Genomic DNA, 13,337 nt, shown 5'->3' with positions numbered 1-13,337 from the left:
TTTAATATCTAAATCATAACCAGACCAGCCATCCCATTGGTATAAACTGTAAGCATTCTCTAGTGCAGCAGAAGCACTTTGTAACAAATATAAAATAATAATAATGTTAGGTCACATGTTTTTGCTTTTCTGATGGAAACAGTAACACAACTTCGATTTCAATTGTAGTCAGAAACATGACTATGAAAAAAATACTTTGGGGTTGTTTTGTCTTTCAGTGACTTCCAAATTATATTTGCTCCATTTACAAAACAACAAGATGATTTTTGAACTCTTGTATTTTTACTGACGATAAAAAATTATCTGCAATTGGATGTCACCTGATGGTTTTGTTAACCTTGTGCAAGGCAGACTAAGGCCAGGTTGCTGTTCTGTATCTCTGCTGGATCTACTGTCACAATATCTATCATATACATGCTGCAGTTTTTGAGAAGTTATTTTCTTTAATATATATTTTTATTTAAATATTAATTTTATCTTCTGCTTTTTTTCAATTGCTTCCTCCCAGTTGACTGAATGAAATGGAAAATATTGCATATTTTGAGAGTCTTGCATATAGTAGCAAATCTACTGCCCAGTTGTCAATAAAAGAAAATAGTCTTCCTAAATTCATGTTGTTGTTATTTAACCAAACACACAGTTGCAAGGCTTTCTAATCCCTTTCTGTCCAGGAAAGAATACCATAGTTATATTATCTGCTGATTGGGTTTACAAAAATCCATTCACCTGCTTATCATTGAGAAAGGGAAAACAGGGGCCCTTAAACAGACTTTAAACTGTCATATTAAAAGCGAGGCCTCTACCCATCTGGTTGAAAAAATAACTTTCCTAATGTGAACTACTTGAAAACTAGTGCATGGTTGTCCTCCTAGATCTTTAAACAGATCACTCCAATATCCTTACTGTAGCTCCTCCTTATTTGCCATTATTTGGCAACTCGGTGAATCATGGCACAAGCAGCAGGGTAGGGCAAAAGGACCTTAAACTGGAAGGGCATAATGATTGGTGGCAGGTTGTCTTCTCCTTTTGCCACAGCCAAGATGATGGGCAGTAGTGGGTAGTGTAGTAAAAAGACATCCCAGCAGCCAGGAGGTACTGGAGGGAGGCAAGACAGAAAATTTACTTCCCTTCCAGCAAAGGAATGGTGCAGGAATTTTCAAATGTACTAGACACCTTCTATCCAAAGTTTCGTATAATAGGTAATGGTCCCAACAGGAACCCAGGAACAGGAGGCTAAGGCTATTGAGGAAAGTTGTATTGTACAGTGCCCCTAGAGCTTGCTATTCAGTCACTCTTTTACACCCCTCCCCTGCCCCTCTCCCCTGCTTATTAGATTCTAGACATTGAAAATTATATTTTTTTTTTAATTTTCTATGAATCTAATTACTGGAGGGTCATCTTAAATTCACCCATCCCCCTTACTGTCACAGAGAAAGTAGTGGCAGGGAAAGCAGCAGCTGAGAGGCAGACCGCCTTCCCCAGGCCCATTGTACCCCCTTTACCATTCCTCCTACTTACTTTGAAGCTGATTGGCTCTGTCTCCACCAAGGGCACAGAGCACCTGGCTGAGCCAGGCAGTAGTAGTAACCCTGACCAGCTCCAGCCTCCACCCCAGGTCAGGGTTAGGGCCAGAGCAGCAGCAGCTCCCCCTGTTGTTCGGTGCTCCCTCCTGCTTCATGCATCACTGTCACCGTGCTCCCCCTCTTCCATCTATTCCTTCCCTGCACTCCCTTCACTCTGCGCTCCCTGCCCCCTCCTTGCTTCACATATTCCTTCCCATGCCGCACTTTTCCCCTGTGCTCCCTCCAACACTACATGACTCCTTCTCTGTGCTCCCCTCATTCCAGTTGTCCCTTCCCGCCCACTGCCCTTTCCCCCACACTCCCCTTAGCACTGCGTGGCCCCTTCCCTCCCCGCTCCCCGTCACACTGCACGCCTCTTACCCCTGTGCACCCTCTGCTGCATGCATGGTCTAGCTGTCACATGAGCCACCCTGGCCTTGTCCAGAGCTGCAGCAGCTGCTTGTCTGCCCCATACCCAAATCTAAGACGAGGGTTTTTTAATGGGGGTGAGGGTTGGTAAATCTATCATCTTAGATTTGAGTAAGCACAGTATGTTCTCTGGCTAAGCACACTTGAAACTTGTCAGGCACTAACTACATCTGCAAACTTGAACCTTCCTGTGTAGCATGGAGAAATGAGGAACTCACACACATAGCAACAACCTTTCCCCCACCACCTCTCCCACTGAAGACCATCCATATGAGAACAAGTACAGACACAGTTTCCCACTTAAAATCACCTTCTTCCTGTTATTCCTCCTGAGCAGGGAAAATGAGCTATTTGCACCTAATCTGTATTTAATGCAGTTCAGCCCTGTTTCCTTATCATACTCATAAAGCTGTGCTGTGGTTTTGCATCAAGGAGAACCAATGCTATCTTTGTCCCTGAGAATAGGAAGATACCTGGTGGTCTGTAGCTTCCGGCAGGTAGCTACTTTTAGATCCCACCTAAGTAGAGCGTTTATGCAAAAACAGTATCAAGAGTGAAGTCTGCTGTTGTCAGTAAGGATAGTATGGGACAGGCCTACATGCTGAATAAGAATGGTGCCTGTTTACCTAGTTGTTTGTCTGACCATAATTTAATCTTAGAGGCGAGTTATTGTGTGCATTTACAACGTGACATATTATTCTGTAATGTTTCTTTTTACTGTCTCCTCATGTTTTCTGACATGTTGCTTTAATATCTTGTTACTGTTAGGTTAATGATCCTGCTATGAGGGGAGGCAATCTTTTTCCAAACCAGCTGCCTGGAATGGATATGATAAAGCAGGAGGGGGATGCAACACGGGTAAGAAATAATACACGCACACAGAGTCGACTAGAAACTGAGTAGTTTGAGGACTTGAAGGTGTGTTGATGCCCTTGTTCGTAGCAGAGCTAGAAACAGCTATTGTGCGAGTGATTTTTCCTTCTTGATAACCCATGATTTTAATCCATTTTTCTTTTGTATTAGTGTTTTTAAAAGGTTTTTCCAGTGAATTCATTGTTAATTCAACTGGCAGTGACATCTATGTTACAGATCCTCATTTAGACTCCAAGTGGTGGTGTTAAATCTATCTCATGTATTACCCGTTCTACTTTAACATTTATGAAGGTAACAAACAATTAAATTCAGCAAAGTTTCATTTGGAGTTTATTTCCTTTTTACAGTGCAATTACACAAGTATTTGGTAAAGAGGAGTGCGGTTTCACTGCTGATGTATATGTCCGCTGTTGTTTGCTTAATCCGTTTTATGTTTAATGCTATCTAAATGTTCTGCTGTCTGTTGCATTGTACTTAAGGCAACGATTTTATGAATTATTTAAATTACCTTCTGCACAATACTTGTTCCAAGGAGAGTAGCAGCACTGAGCTAACTTGCAGACCGATCTCCCACTGATATAGTAATTAACACTTGCAGCTACACTGATTTGTATTCCAGTAGCAGTATTAAAGGAAAGCCACCATAGGCTTTTGACACATTGGCAGATGAACAAGGAAGTTTTTAGGTGCCCCCTCACTGGAGTGTTCTTCATGGAAAATAGCCTTCTCAGCTTTTAGAAGAAGCTTGCAATAACAAAGTTGGTTCTTGTGGACCAGAGTTAATTTTAAACAAAGGGGTGTGATCCAAGCATCATTACAACTGTCTAAACCCACACAAATATAAAAGGAAGGCCACTGCAATTGAAGTATTTTTGCATGAAAGTTTATGAGCTGAAAATAATTAAATATTCTTGCTTTTAAAACCATATGAAAACTAAATTGATGCCTTCACATTTTCATTGCACATCTAGCATTGTAAGGATTAAACAGGGTTTGTTACTCCATAATACGGTTTCAAAGCACCATCTAGTGGTTGATATTTTTATTATCTAATTTTTGCATCAGTGTTCATTTTTACTTTTCAAAGGAAACAGAAAGATTTTATGTAGGTTTCCACTCTAAAATAAAGTGCATGCAGCATTGCTCTCGTTTAGTCGTTTTCTCCTGCCATAGAGCGCCAACACAGACTGCCTAATTATGGAGCCAGCCAGCATGTCATACAAACTTTAAAGCTCTTGAAATAGTTTAGACTTGGTCATCCCTCTGTGCTGAAGTAGAGGCAGGGTTGCAAATGAGTTGCCCAGCCCCTTTTGAGTGGTTGGGGGGTTTTTTGTAATTGGTTCCTTACTTGCTTATTTCTGACCACATTTGATTTTTCCTGCTTTTTCATTGTATTTTTTTTCTTCCCTTCAAAGTTTTTTTCTGAACCATTAAAACAGGAAAAATATGGAAAAGAGTGTAAGCAAAATAAAGGGCAAAAAACTTAGATTTCTTGTCACTTCTTTCCATTTCTCAATGATAAAAGCCAAGGAAAAAGAAATGGAATTAAAATGCAAGCATTAAAGGCTGAGGCCAATAATAACATTTAGAAGTAAAATTTTCCACTTTCAGGGTAAAAAATTTAAAAAGAGGAGGAAAAAGTCTGTTCAGAGATTAAATATCCTGAGATCAGTTGAGAAGTTGAGGAGAGAAACCTGAAGGGTTATCCATCTCTTCAGAACCACTCTGTATTTTCACATGCATATAACACAACTGCCTGAAAGGCTGTTTTCAATACCACTGGGATTCATGTGACATTGTGTATGTCTCCAAGACTGGAGGATTTACCTGCAGGTAATTTTTTTTGTGGAGTGGATCATGTAAATAGAATTAATAGAAAAGATGGCCACTGAGGCCAATATAGCTCCTTTTTCTGGACAGTATCTTTGAAGTATCTTCTTGCCATTTAGACACACAAGTATGGTCCTTACCCTGTAGAGTTTAACATTATAGAAACAATGTTGTTGATCATGAGTATAAGGGGGGGAAGTTTTTAGATGTGGTGGATTTTAAGGGCAGATTCAATGGAAGAGGAAGAAGTAAGTGACAGAAGAGGGCAGTAGGTACAGAAGCTGAGGCTGGGAAAAAGATCAAGGAAAATGTTAATAGGATAGAAAGCAAGCAAGCTTTAAATGTAGGTGGGCAGGAAGATGCTGGAGTCTTATGTGAGGATTTGCTATGGTAAGAGTTCCAACGTGGGATTGCAAATCAAAATTAAACTCATTTCAAATGGCAATGTTTAATTAGCTAAAATATGGATAATCTAAGTATGTAGTAATGATTATAGATGTATTAGTAATAGTAAGTAAACAATTTAACTTGTCCTGGTTAAAAACTACTGAATTCTACAGAAGTCTTTGGGAGTCCACTTGTCTTCCCAGTCAGAATTTTGCATAAGTACCTGTAAAATATGTAACACATTTTTAAAAATACAAGTTTTGCAAACTTCCTTAATCCTGAAGATGGGGTTAAAGCAGGTTTGCTTCTCTACTGTATTTTAATCATTCAGAGCTGGTAGCATTGTCTGGAAAATTTGTATTATATTACAGCAGTAAGCAGTTTGTTGTATTTTGTGTAATCTAAGAATAGGCTTTCTTTGAAAAAAGAAAATATACAATAGATGTAGCTATATGAAGAAAATTCAAATCAGGAATTAGTTATGTTGTATTACAACACAAATACTAAAAATTTTCAGAGTTCTGTATGTAGAAATGTAACTTTAGCTGATGGTAGCTTAATGTGTGTTTTCAATCCCTCCGAAAAAGATGGGGGGTTTTTTCCTCACCAAGATTGTATTTTTATATATTCTCCTTCTCTTATCATGTAACTTCGTTATGATATAATGACCTAAGTTTATTCCCCCTGAAAGCCCTTATAGTCATTGGAATGAATGTGGCTCATTGTTGCCTGGCTGATTTAATGGATACACCAAACGCATAAGGACACATTTCTTTATGAATGTTTATTTTTCTACAGGTTTTGAATCCATATGCTAATATTGTTGCAGCACATGTTGTCAGTGCATTAAACATATAGAAGCTAATGCATAGTAAATTTTTGTTAGGCCTAGCTCAACTAGAGAAAGTATATAGCTATTTTTGCCTACTTAAGATGGCAAAATTAGAGGTCATTTAAATTATGAACATATTCAGATTAACATCACAGGGGTATTGTGTTAGATGCATGGAGTTCCTGAGATTCAGGCAGGCCTGGAGTAATGAGTAGACATGAATTTAGGGCCCTGGATTCCTGAGTACGATTAAGTTTTGGAATGAGTTGTCATTCAAGAAAAACAGGTACCTTCCTAGTCTTCATGGCCAAAAAGAAAAGCTTGAAATGGGAATCAAATGCAATATGATGAGATCTGCCTGAATCTACAGGCAGCCTTTAGGAGCTAGAAATACAGTAACCATACCAGTCAAGAAGAAAGCTACTGTGCTCCAAAATCACCACAAAGAAAACCACACCTTTGTTTGGGAGGGCCAAAATGCAAAGTTTGTCAACAAGGATTTGACTGTTTGAGCTCTCGCACTGAATTAGAAAGCAATGTTTTTGCAGTAGGATTATCAGGGCACTTGGGGGTGTTCATATACCCCCCACAGGAGTCTCCTCTTCGCTTCTCGCCTGTCATTTCTTGGAGTCAAACTGTAAGGGGCAATCAAAGAGGTGTTTTTCTGGCAAGTGTCACTGATCACAATGAATTACACTCTCGGTAGCTTGTTGATATGATCAGCACCCCACTTTTCTGTGATCAGGAATGTGGAATAGTTAACCACAACTATTTAAATATCAATATTCCTATGTATCTGCAGCAACATCTAATTGAGATAAATGGAGTGGCTCACATCTCTGAGCTGTTGTTTCAGGTAGAGCCAGTTGGGTATTTTTGATGGAAAAAGCTGATTTACTTAAATGAAAACTTTCTTTGGGAAGAATCCAGTTTTGGATTTTTCAAGTTCAGAATGATGTTCAGAATAATGTTTCCAACCCAAACATGAGAAGACAGGTACCCAAGAAGAGCTGGTGGACTGAGCACTTGTTGAGGGTTCTCAATTTCAGAGTTTATCATCAGAGGTGTTATAAGCAGTTTTTGCACTAAGGGCAAAAACAATGGCTGGCATACCATGTGCCTCTTCAAAATCAACACCTACGGTTAGTGCCCCAGTTTCTACCTTTAGCAATGTTACTGGTTGCTGTCTGAATTTCTCTCAGCTTCCAAATATGGGCACATACAAAGATTCAGTAGCAGAGCAACAAAGCACAACTTTACACTTCTGAATAGTCCCACTCACTTCAGCAGTTCTAATCATATTTAAAGTAACATGTGGTCTTTGGTGTTGAAGGTAAAGCCTTAATGGCATCAGCACAGAGAACTGTGAAGCTGCCTGTTTTACGGCCAGTTTTGGAAGTTTGGTCCCTTTGGTCTTGTTTAATCATGACATGTAGGTTGACTGAGTTCTGTTTAGATCTGTATTGTGCAAGATAGATGCATGTTTCTATGGCCTCTGGTAAATGTTACCTTTATAATACATTTAACGTGTTTTTGTGCCATAAATTACAACATGCCACATATTCAGTCAACTTGTGGTACCATAAAATAGAAAACCAGAAACAAAGGTATTCCACGTAATGTAGAACATCTGTGTGGCTGGTTTTTGTGGTATCTTAAATTTAACATTTGCACATGTTGTTCCACACTGGGGCTGCCCCAAACTCTGCCAGTTAGCTAAGTGTTGGCATCTCCAGGGAACAGCCCCAGATCTAAAACAGCACTGACCCTGTATACTCCCATATCTCCAACCAGACTCAGGGCTGTCTAGAGCTGGTGCCAACAATCAGGTGATTGCACCTCGAGCCAATCTCAAACTAGCTGATTGTTGGATCTGGCCCCAAATAGCTCTCAGTCTTGGGGCTGCCCGTGCCCATTCCTGACACTCAGCTGAGCATCGGGATAGAGCAAAGGAGAGCCCTAGGATCCAAGACATAGCTGCATGTCTGAATCTCAGGACTGGACTCGGGGCAGTCTTGCAGTGGCACAATTTGGATTTAAGGCATTTAATGCCCATCCCAAATACTGTGCATTCTGCCATACAGTGTTTGAGGTGGAGCATAAAATTCCTCACATCTCAGTGACTCCCTTATTTTAACATCTGCATGTGGGCAACATAGCCTTGTTCCCCTATTCTCTGCGTCTGTCAATGAAGTAATTGATTTTTTTCCTATTCCTATTTCTGCAGAAATATTGCTGACCCTGAAGGTTGTTGGTTGCTCCCTTCTCCAGCTGACTGGGCTCCCCAGCCCAAAACCCTAACCAGTTCGAAGAGCTGCATCTGTTTGTTATGACCCATCTGACCTGCCAGCCAGTTCCACTGGAGCAAGTTCAGCTAAGCGCTGCAGACAGGACTCAGCTCTGCCTTCCAGAGTGGGGTCAAAATGGTTGTTGCTGGAAGAGCAGCCTCTTCTTTGACAGTCTGAAGCTAGCGTACAGACAGTTGCTCAGTCTGTTCACTGCATTCACCTTAGTGCAACTTAGATCTCTCCTGCAAAGTAAATGTTGACAGGCAATTTTCATAAACCATGTCAGATTGAATGTATTTAAATGTATGTAATTAAGGAATAACAACCATGCTCTTGTTCTGTTTCTGTTTAGTTCTAGACCTTATTTTTTTTGCTTTGTTTTCCCTGGCTACTCAGTCTGGTGCAAAGGATTCAGTTCCATCTGAAAATTTGTGTTTTAAACTAAGGCCTGCATTTTGGGGGTGGGGAGTGGATTAAAACCTGGTAAGGGTGGGAGGCAATGTCTGGTGCATATACAAATATAATAAGTGGGTTTGATTTCAAGGACAAGTTGGGGAAGATGAACGTGTAGAATACTGTACGAATCAATTTTGAATGGGTTCAAAGTTGTGAAACGGGCTAAGAGTACTCTGTGAGAGGGCTGTTTACAAGGCACATTTTTTAATGCTTGTAATACCAATCATGAATCAAAAAGATCAATGTAAGTTACTTTTTTGTTAAATTCCTAAAAATCAGCAACCATGATTTTACCTGACTCTTGACATTTTTCTCATTCACCTCCTCTACAATAAAAGAACAGGTAAGCCGTTCATTTCCCTAAGTGTGTTACCAGCGGTTTAGGCTGCAAGTAACCAGTTGCTGAATAATGGGGTTCAATGAGAATGCATTTACTGGTGATGGTAGTGGCAGAATTGGTGCATAATATCAAAAAGAGCTAAAGACACCTGCTTTAAAACATGTTAATTTCCATTCCCTGTCCCCTTTGTTGGGGAAATAATGATTTTTTAAAAACCTATGGCAGATATCACTACAGGCAGAACCACCATCGTGCATTTTTAATTATTTTAAAGCAGTGTGGACTCTGAGGAAGTTTTGTAAGGTACATAAAATCCAGTTTATATATAAACAAGCAATAATTTAAGTTCAAAACTTAAGTGTTTTAACTGTATAATTTTTGTGAGATATACATGTTGTGGAGTTGATTCCAAATGAGGTACTTCAGTATTAAATTAGATATCTTCATAGCTGTGTGTGTCTCCTGAAAAAGTGTTTTGTAAAGAATCACAATGCCTTGATTAGACCTAATTTGTAGGCTTGAGAGTTTTCATTTTTTAAACCTTGTGATTCTGCTCATGAAGTCATTTATCTAAACTATATTATATGCAGCCACTGTAGGAACCAATTCTTGATTTTTGTATGTTTATATTCTTTCTTAATGACTCTTAGAGAAACTAACTGTTACTAAGCAGGCCACTGTGGGGGTGGCTTTTTTCTTGCCCATTGGGGTTGGAGTAATCTTTACTAAACTGGCATCAGTTTATGAGGACTTGAAATACCAAGGAGTTGATGAAGTTCTTTGACTTCCTGTTTCTTTCCTCTAACTCCCAATCCACACACTTTCTTACCTGATCTCCAATGTTTGAAGTCATTTAAAATGCAATGCATTTGATAATATCTCATCAGCCATGTCTTTTGGGAGTGAAAGGTTTATTTTCTTGTAATTTGTTTTTTGGGGTTTTTTTGAGGTGGGGATTAAAATGTACAAACCTTCTTCTTGCTCTATATAAAGCTGAAGAAAGTATGTTAAAGATGATGGGAAAGAGTTGTTTTCCGTGGAGCAGTTTTGCTGAAAACCAAGGAAAATCAGAATCTGTTTGTCCCCTGTGAGGGGGATTCAAAACCCATGGGGAAAAAAGTATTTTTCAGCAGTTACCATTTTGTTGATCAAACTAAAAAAAGGAAATACTTAATCAATTGAGCCATTGTGTTTTGCTCTGGTGAAAAACTAAAGTAACTGTCAGCCCTGAGCTCCATAGCCTCATTGACACGATGACATTTGTATTAAATATACATTATATACCTGATTTTAAATTATTTATATAAGAATTGTATAAATTAGAAGGACTTTAATGTCATGCAACACAAAGTGTAAATGGGTTTTAAACTAATTCTGTTTGTATTATATTTTGTTTCTAACCTCTTTTCATAACCTTTGGCACCATGGACAAAATTAGCAGTTTATATTTCTCCCAATTCATGACAGATCTGCACATCTTTCTAATATATTTGCGATTGTTAGCTCATCGCCGATTTTCATTTTAAAAGAAAAGAGATTTTACATATCACTTTGGCTCAGATTGCGTTCCTGCTGTTTTAGTTATTGTCTAACTAATTAAAAACAAGTGAGTGAAGGAATTTTTCTGATCATATTGATCACTGTAGAAACAAAAATAAAAAACCAAACCAAGTCCCTTCATCTTCAGTATTTTTCATCCTCTATACAGCAGATTTGTTGGAGAAAGTATTTGAATTTTGCTTATTAGACAAAAAACAGTGTTCAAGTTACATTGCTAAATGTGAAAGACACATAATGTGAAAAATGAACATACATGAACTTGGTAATACGACCCATTTAAGTGTTCACGTAATGTAGTAAGTTTGAAAAGTGGACTGAGCTGTTTTGCTATAACAAATTAATTTGTACTTAAAGTTGAAAATATTGTCCCACACAATATCTCTCTTGATCTGTATTAATAGAAAGCAATGTTTTTGCAGTTTATATAATGCATTTTTTAATCTTTGTTTAAAATGGAGTTCATATGGGCTTAACAGATGAAATGGGTGGCACAGCTCCACTTGCAGAACCCAAAGATACACAATCAGTTTTGAAATGCAACTTAAGCCATTAATTGTTGGTGTGAATTTAAAGTTTTCTAGTATTTGTATGGTAGTATGCTGCCTAAGAGCAAAAGCATTCTCTGCACAAAAAATTACTGTAGTGGCTTTGATTTTAATTAGAATTTTCTCCCTGGTGTTTCTTTGTAGACTAAAACAAAATCTTTTCAGTTTCTTACTACAGGTAAAGCTATGTGCAAGAACCTCAAAATGCTAAAATCTAGCATAATGCCTTAGATCTGTTTTTAAGTCTTGTATATTCCTACATAGCTGTCTGATGTATTATATTTGTATAGTGAATTGTGTACAATTTTGGAATAAGTGCATCATCACTTATCTTTATGTTGCTCGGTAGAGATGATGGACACATTTCTTCAAACATTTACTGTCATTTAATTTTTCCCTTTTGTCATTTGTGGGTTTTATTTGTACAGTTCCTCATGAAGTTGCATCTGAGATGTGTGTATATGAAAAGATTATACAAGGGTAAAATTTAAGCAATATATTAACTATGGTTCTTCAGGAGAAAGCTTACAGTGTTTCAGGTTGTGATTTATTTTCAAAACGGAGTTGACTCTGAACATCACCTTGTTCACCTGCATTGATGTTTGTATTTCTAGTGTGAGCAGTTTATGCAAAGGTAGATATATTCAGAGAAATTTTAAATACATTTATGCAAGTTAATATTGCTTTGCTGATGCTATTTGCTTATTTGATGTTAAATAATGCTATTGTAAATAAAGAATTCTGTTGTTATTGCATCATTTAATAAATTTTAATGCCTTCGGGTTTTACATGGCTTTAGAGATCTCAGTGTGTTTCTGTTGTGCCTTCATTTTCTCAGATAAATGTAATGAAATAGAAACTATGCAGAGAAGGGAGATTCATGTCTACATTTTTAAAGGCTACTTTTTTTTTTTAGCTAAATAATGTTACTTTTAAATTTTTCAAACCAGAGGTCACATTGCAAATCCTTTCACCTGTAGGATGTTGAATCCTGCCTAAAGTTGGTTTGACTAAAAGTACTGCCATCTGACACAGTTAAGTGGCCTATTTGAAACAAGCCCCTTAATAACCGTTCTTTACATCACAGTTGGCTCTTAACAGGCCACCCTTTTAGACATTCTCAGCAGGCATTAAGGCTGAATGGCATGGAATTTAGACTTACAGAAGGGCCTTGAGGGACAAGGAAATGGCATGTTGGCAGAACACTGCACTGTCATTTTCCCCTTGAAGTCAAGTCATTCAGAAAATAAATTATTGGAGGTGGCTACTGCATTGTGGAAAGAATATTAAACCAGTAAGATTTTTGGATTGTCAGAACTTTCTACTATCTATAGAAAATACATGAAAAAAAGAAACAATTATTTTTATTAAACTAAAATATGCTTATAACATCCAATGGGGTTGTTTCTGTACAAATACTTGCAAACAGTGGCATGATATTACTATTCATGTTGAAGTATTCGTTTTGGACAAGAGGGGTTTTTGTAGTCCCCTTGATCTTGCCTGAACTCCTTTTTACTCTAATCCTCTAAAAAAACAAAATTATGTTGCTTATAATTGTCATTTTATAGCAGTCTGGAAGGACGAATTGCAGGATGAGGAGTGTTATTTCTCAGCATGAAGTTAGAACAAGTACCTACACTTGTCAGTTTCGTGTGTACAGTAGAAGTGACTCCAGTATGAACATGACTTTAGAGATCAGCATTGTCCACTTCATTCATCCTTTGAGGAGTTGCATTTTCTTGACAAGAATTACTCTCAGCATCTGCCTGCCCACCTGTCTGAAATAAGGAGTAGCTGCTAATAAATGCTTATCTATAGAAGATTTTTTTTTTAACTTGCAAACAAAGCTTTAGGAAAGAATTCATGAGACCAGTAGATATCTTCTTATGGGAACAACACATGAGAGTGGTACAAATCCAGCAAAAAGAAAAGACAGGATACTATCTTAAAGAGAGTCTTATCAGTTAAAGCTTTAAGTCACATCCCCCATCAGACTTTCCATTATACTAGGACCAGATTCTTTTCACTCTCATGTTGAATAGCATCAGTTTGGTAAATGGTCCTTACAGCTATTCTCTAATCACTTTTTAAGTAGTATTTACATAGTAGCATTGAAAAGGATACAACAGGCTCTCTTGTGCCTGACTGAAACAGCTGCAAACAGACTTGACACTTGAACAGTTCCAAGCGAGTTATTGATTGAGAACCAGTTTACAATTGTCCCTGGGTAGA

The 13,337-nt window shown here is 38.0% G+C and overlaps 1 protein-coding gene across 9 annotated transcripts in view; it reads left to right on the top strand.

Moving 5' to 3' along the window:
- The window catches only part of NCOA2 (nuclear receptor coactivator 2), a 271,388-nt gene extending 259,483 nt beyond the window's left edge, over nucleotides 1–11,905 (top strand). For all 9 annotated transcript variants that reach the window (XM_090040140.1, XM_090040142.1, XM_090040137.1 and 6 more), the window contains 2 exons: nucleotides 2,760–2,849; nucleotides 8,141–11,905. In XM_090040140.1, the coding sequence (XP_089896266.1) occupies nucleotides 2,760–2,849; nucleotides 8,141–8,152 (102 nt within the window). In that variant the 3' untranslated portion in view covers nucleotides 8,153–11,905. The remainder of the gene's footprint in view (nucleotides 1–2,759; nucleotides 2,850–8,140) is intronic.
- The last annotated feature ends 1,432 nt before the right edge of the window (nucleotides 11,906–13,337 follow it).

The sequence above is a fragment of the Crocodylus siamensis genome, chromosome 3, assembly GCF_052110815.1.
Source record: "Crocodylus siamensis isolate JL-2025a chromosome 3, ASM5211081v1, whole genome shotgun sequence".
Lineage (NCBI taxonomy): Eukaryota > Metazoa > Chordata > Crocodylia > Crocodylidae > Crocodylus > Crocodylus siamensis.
This window is presented reverse-complemented; position numbering and strand designations above follow the sequence as displayed.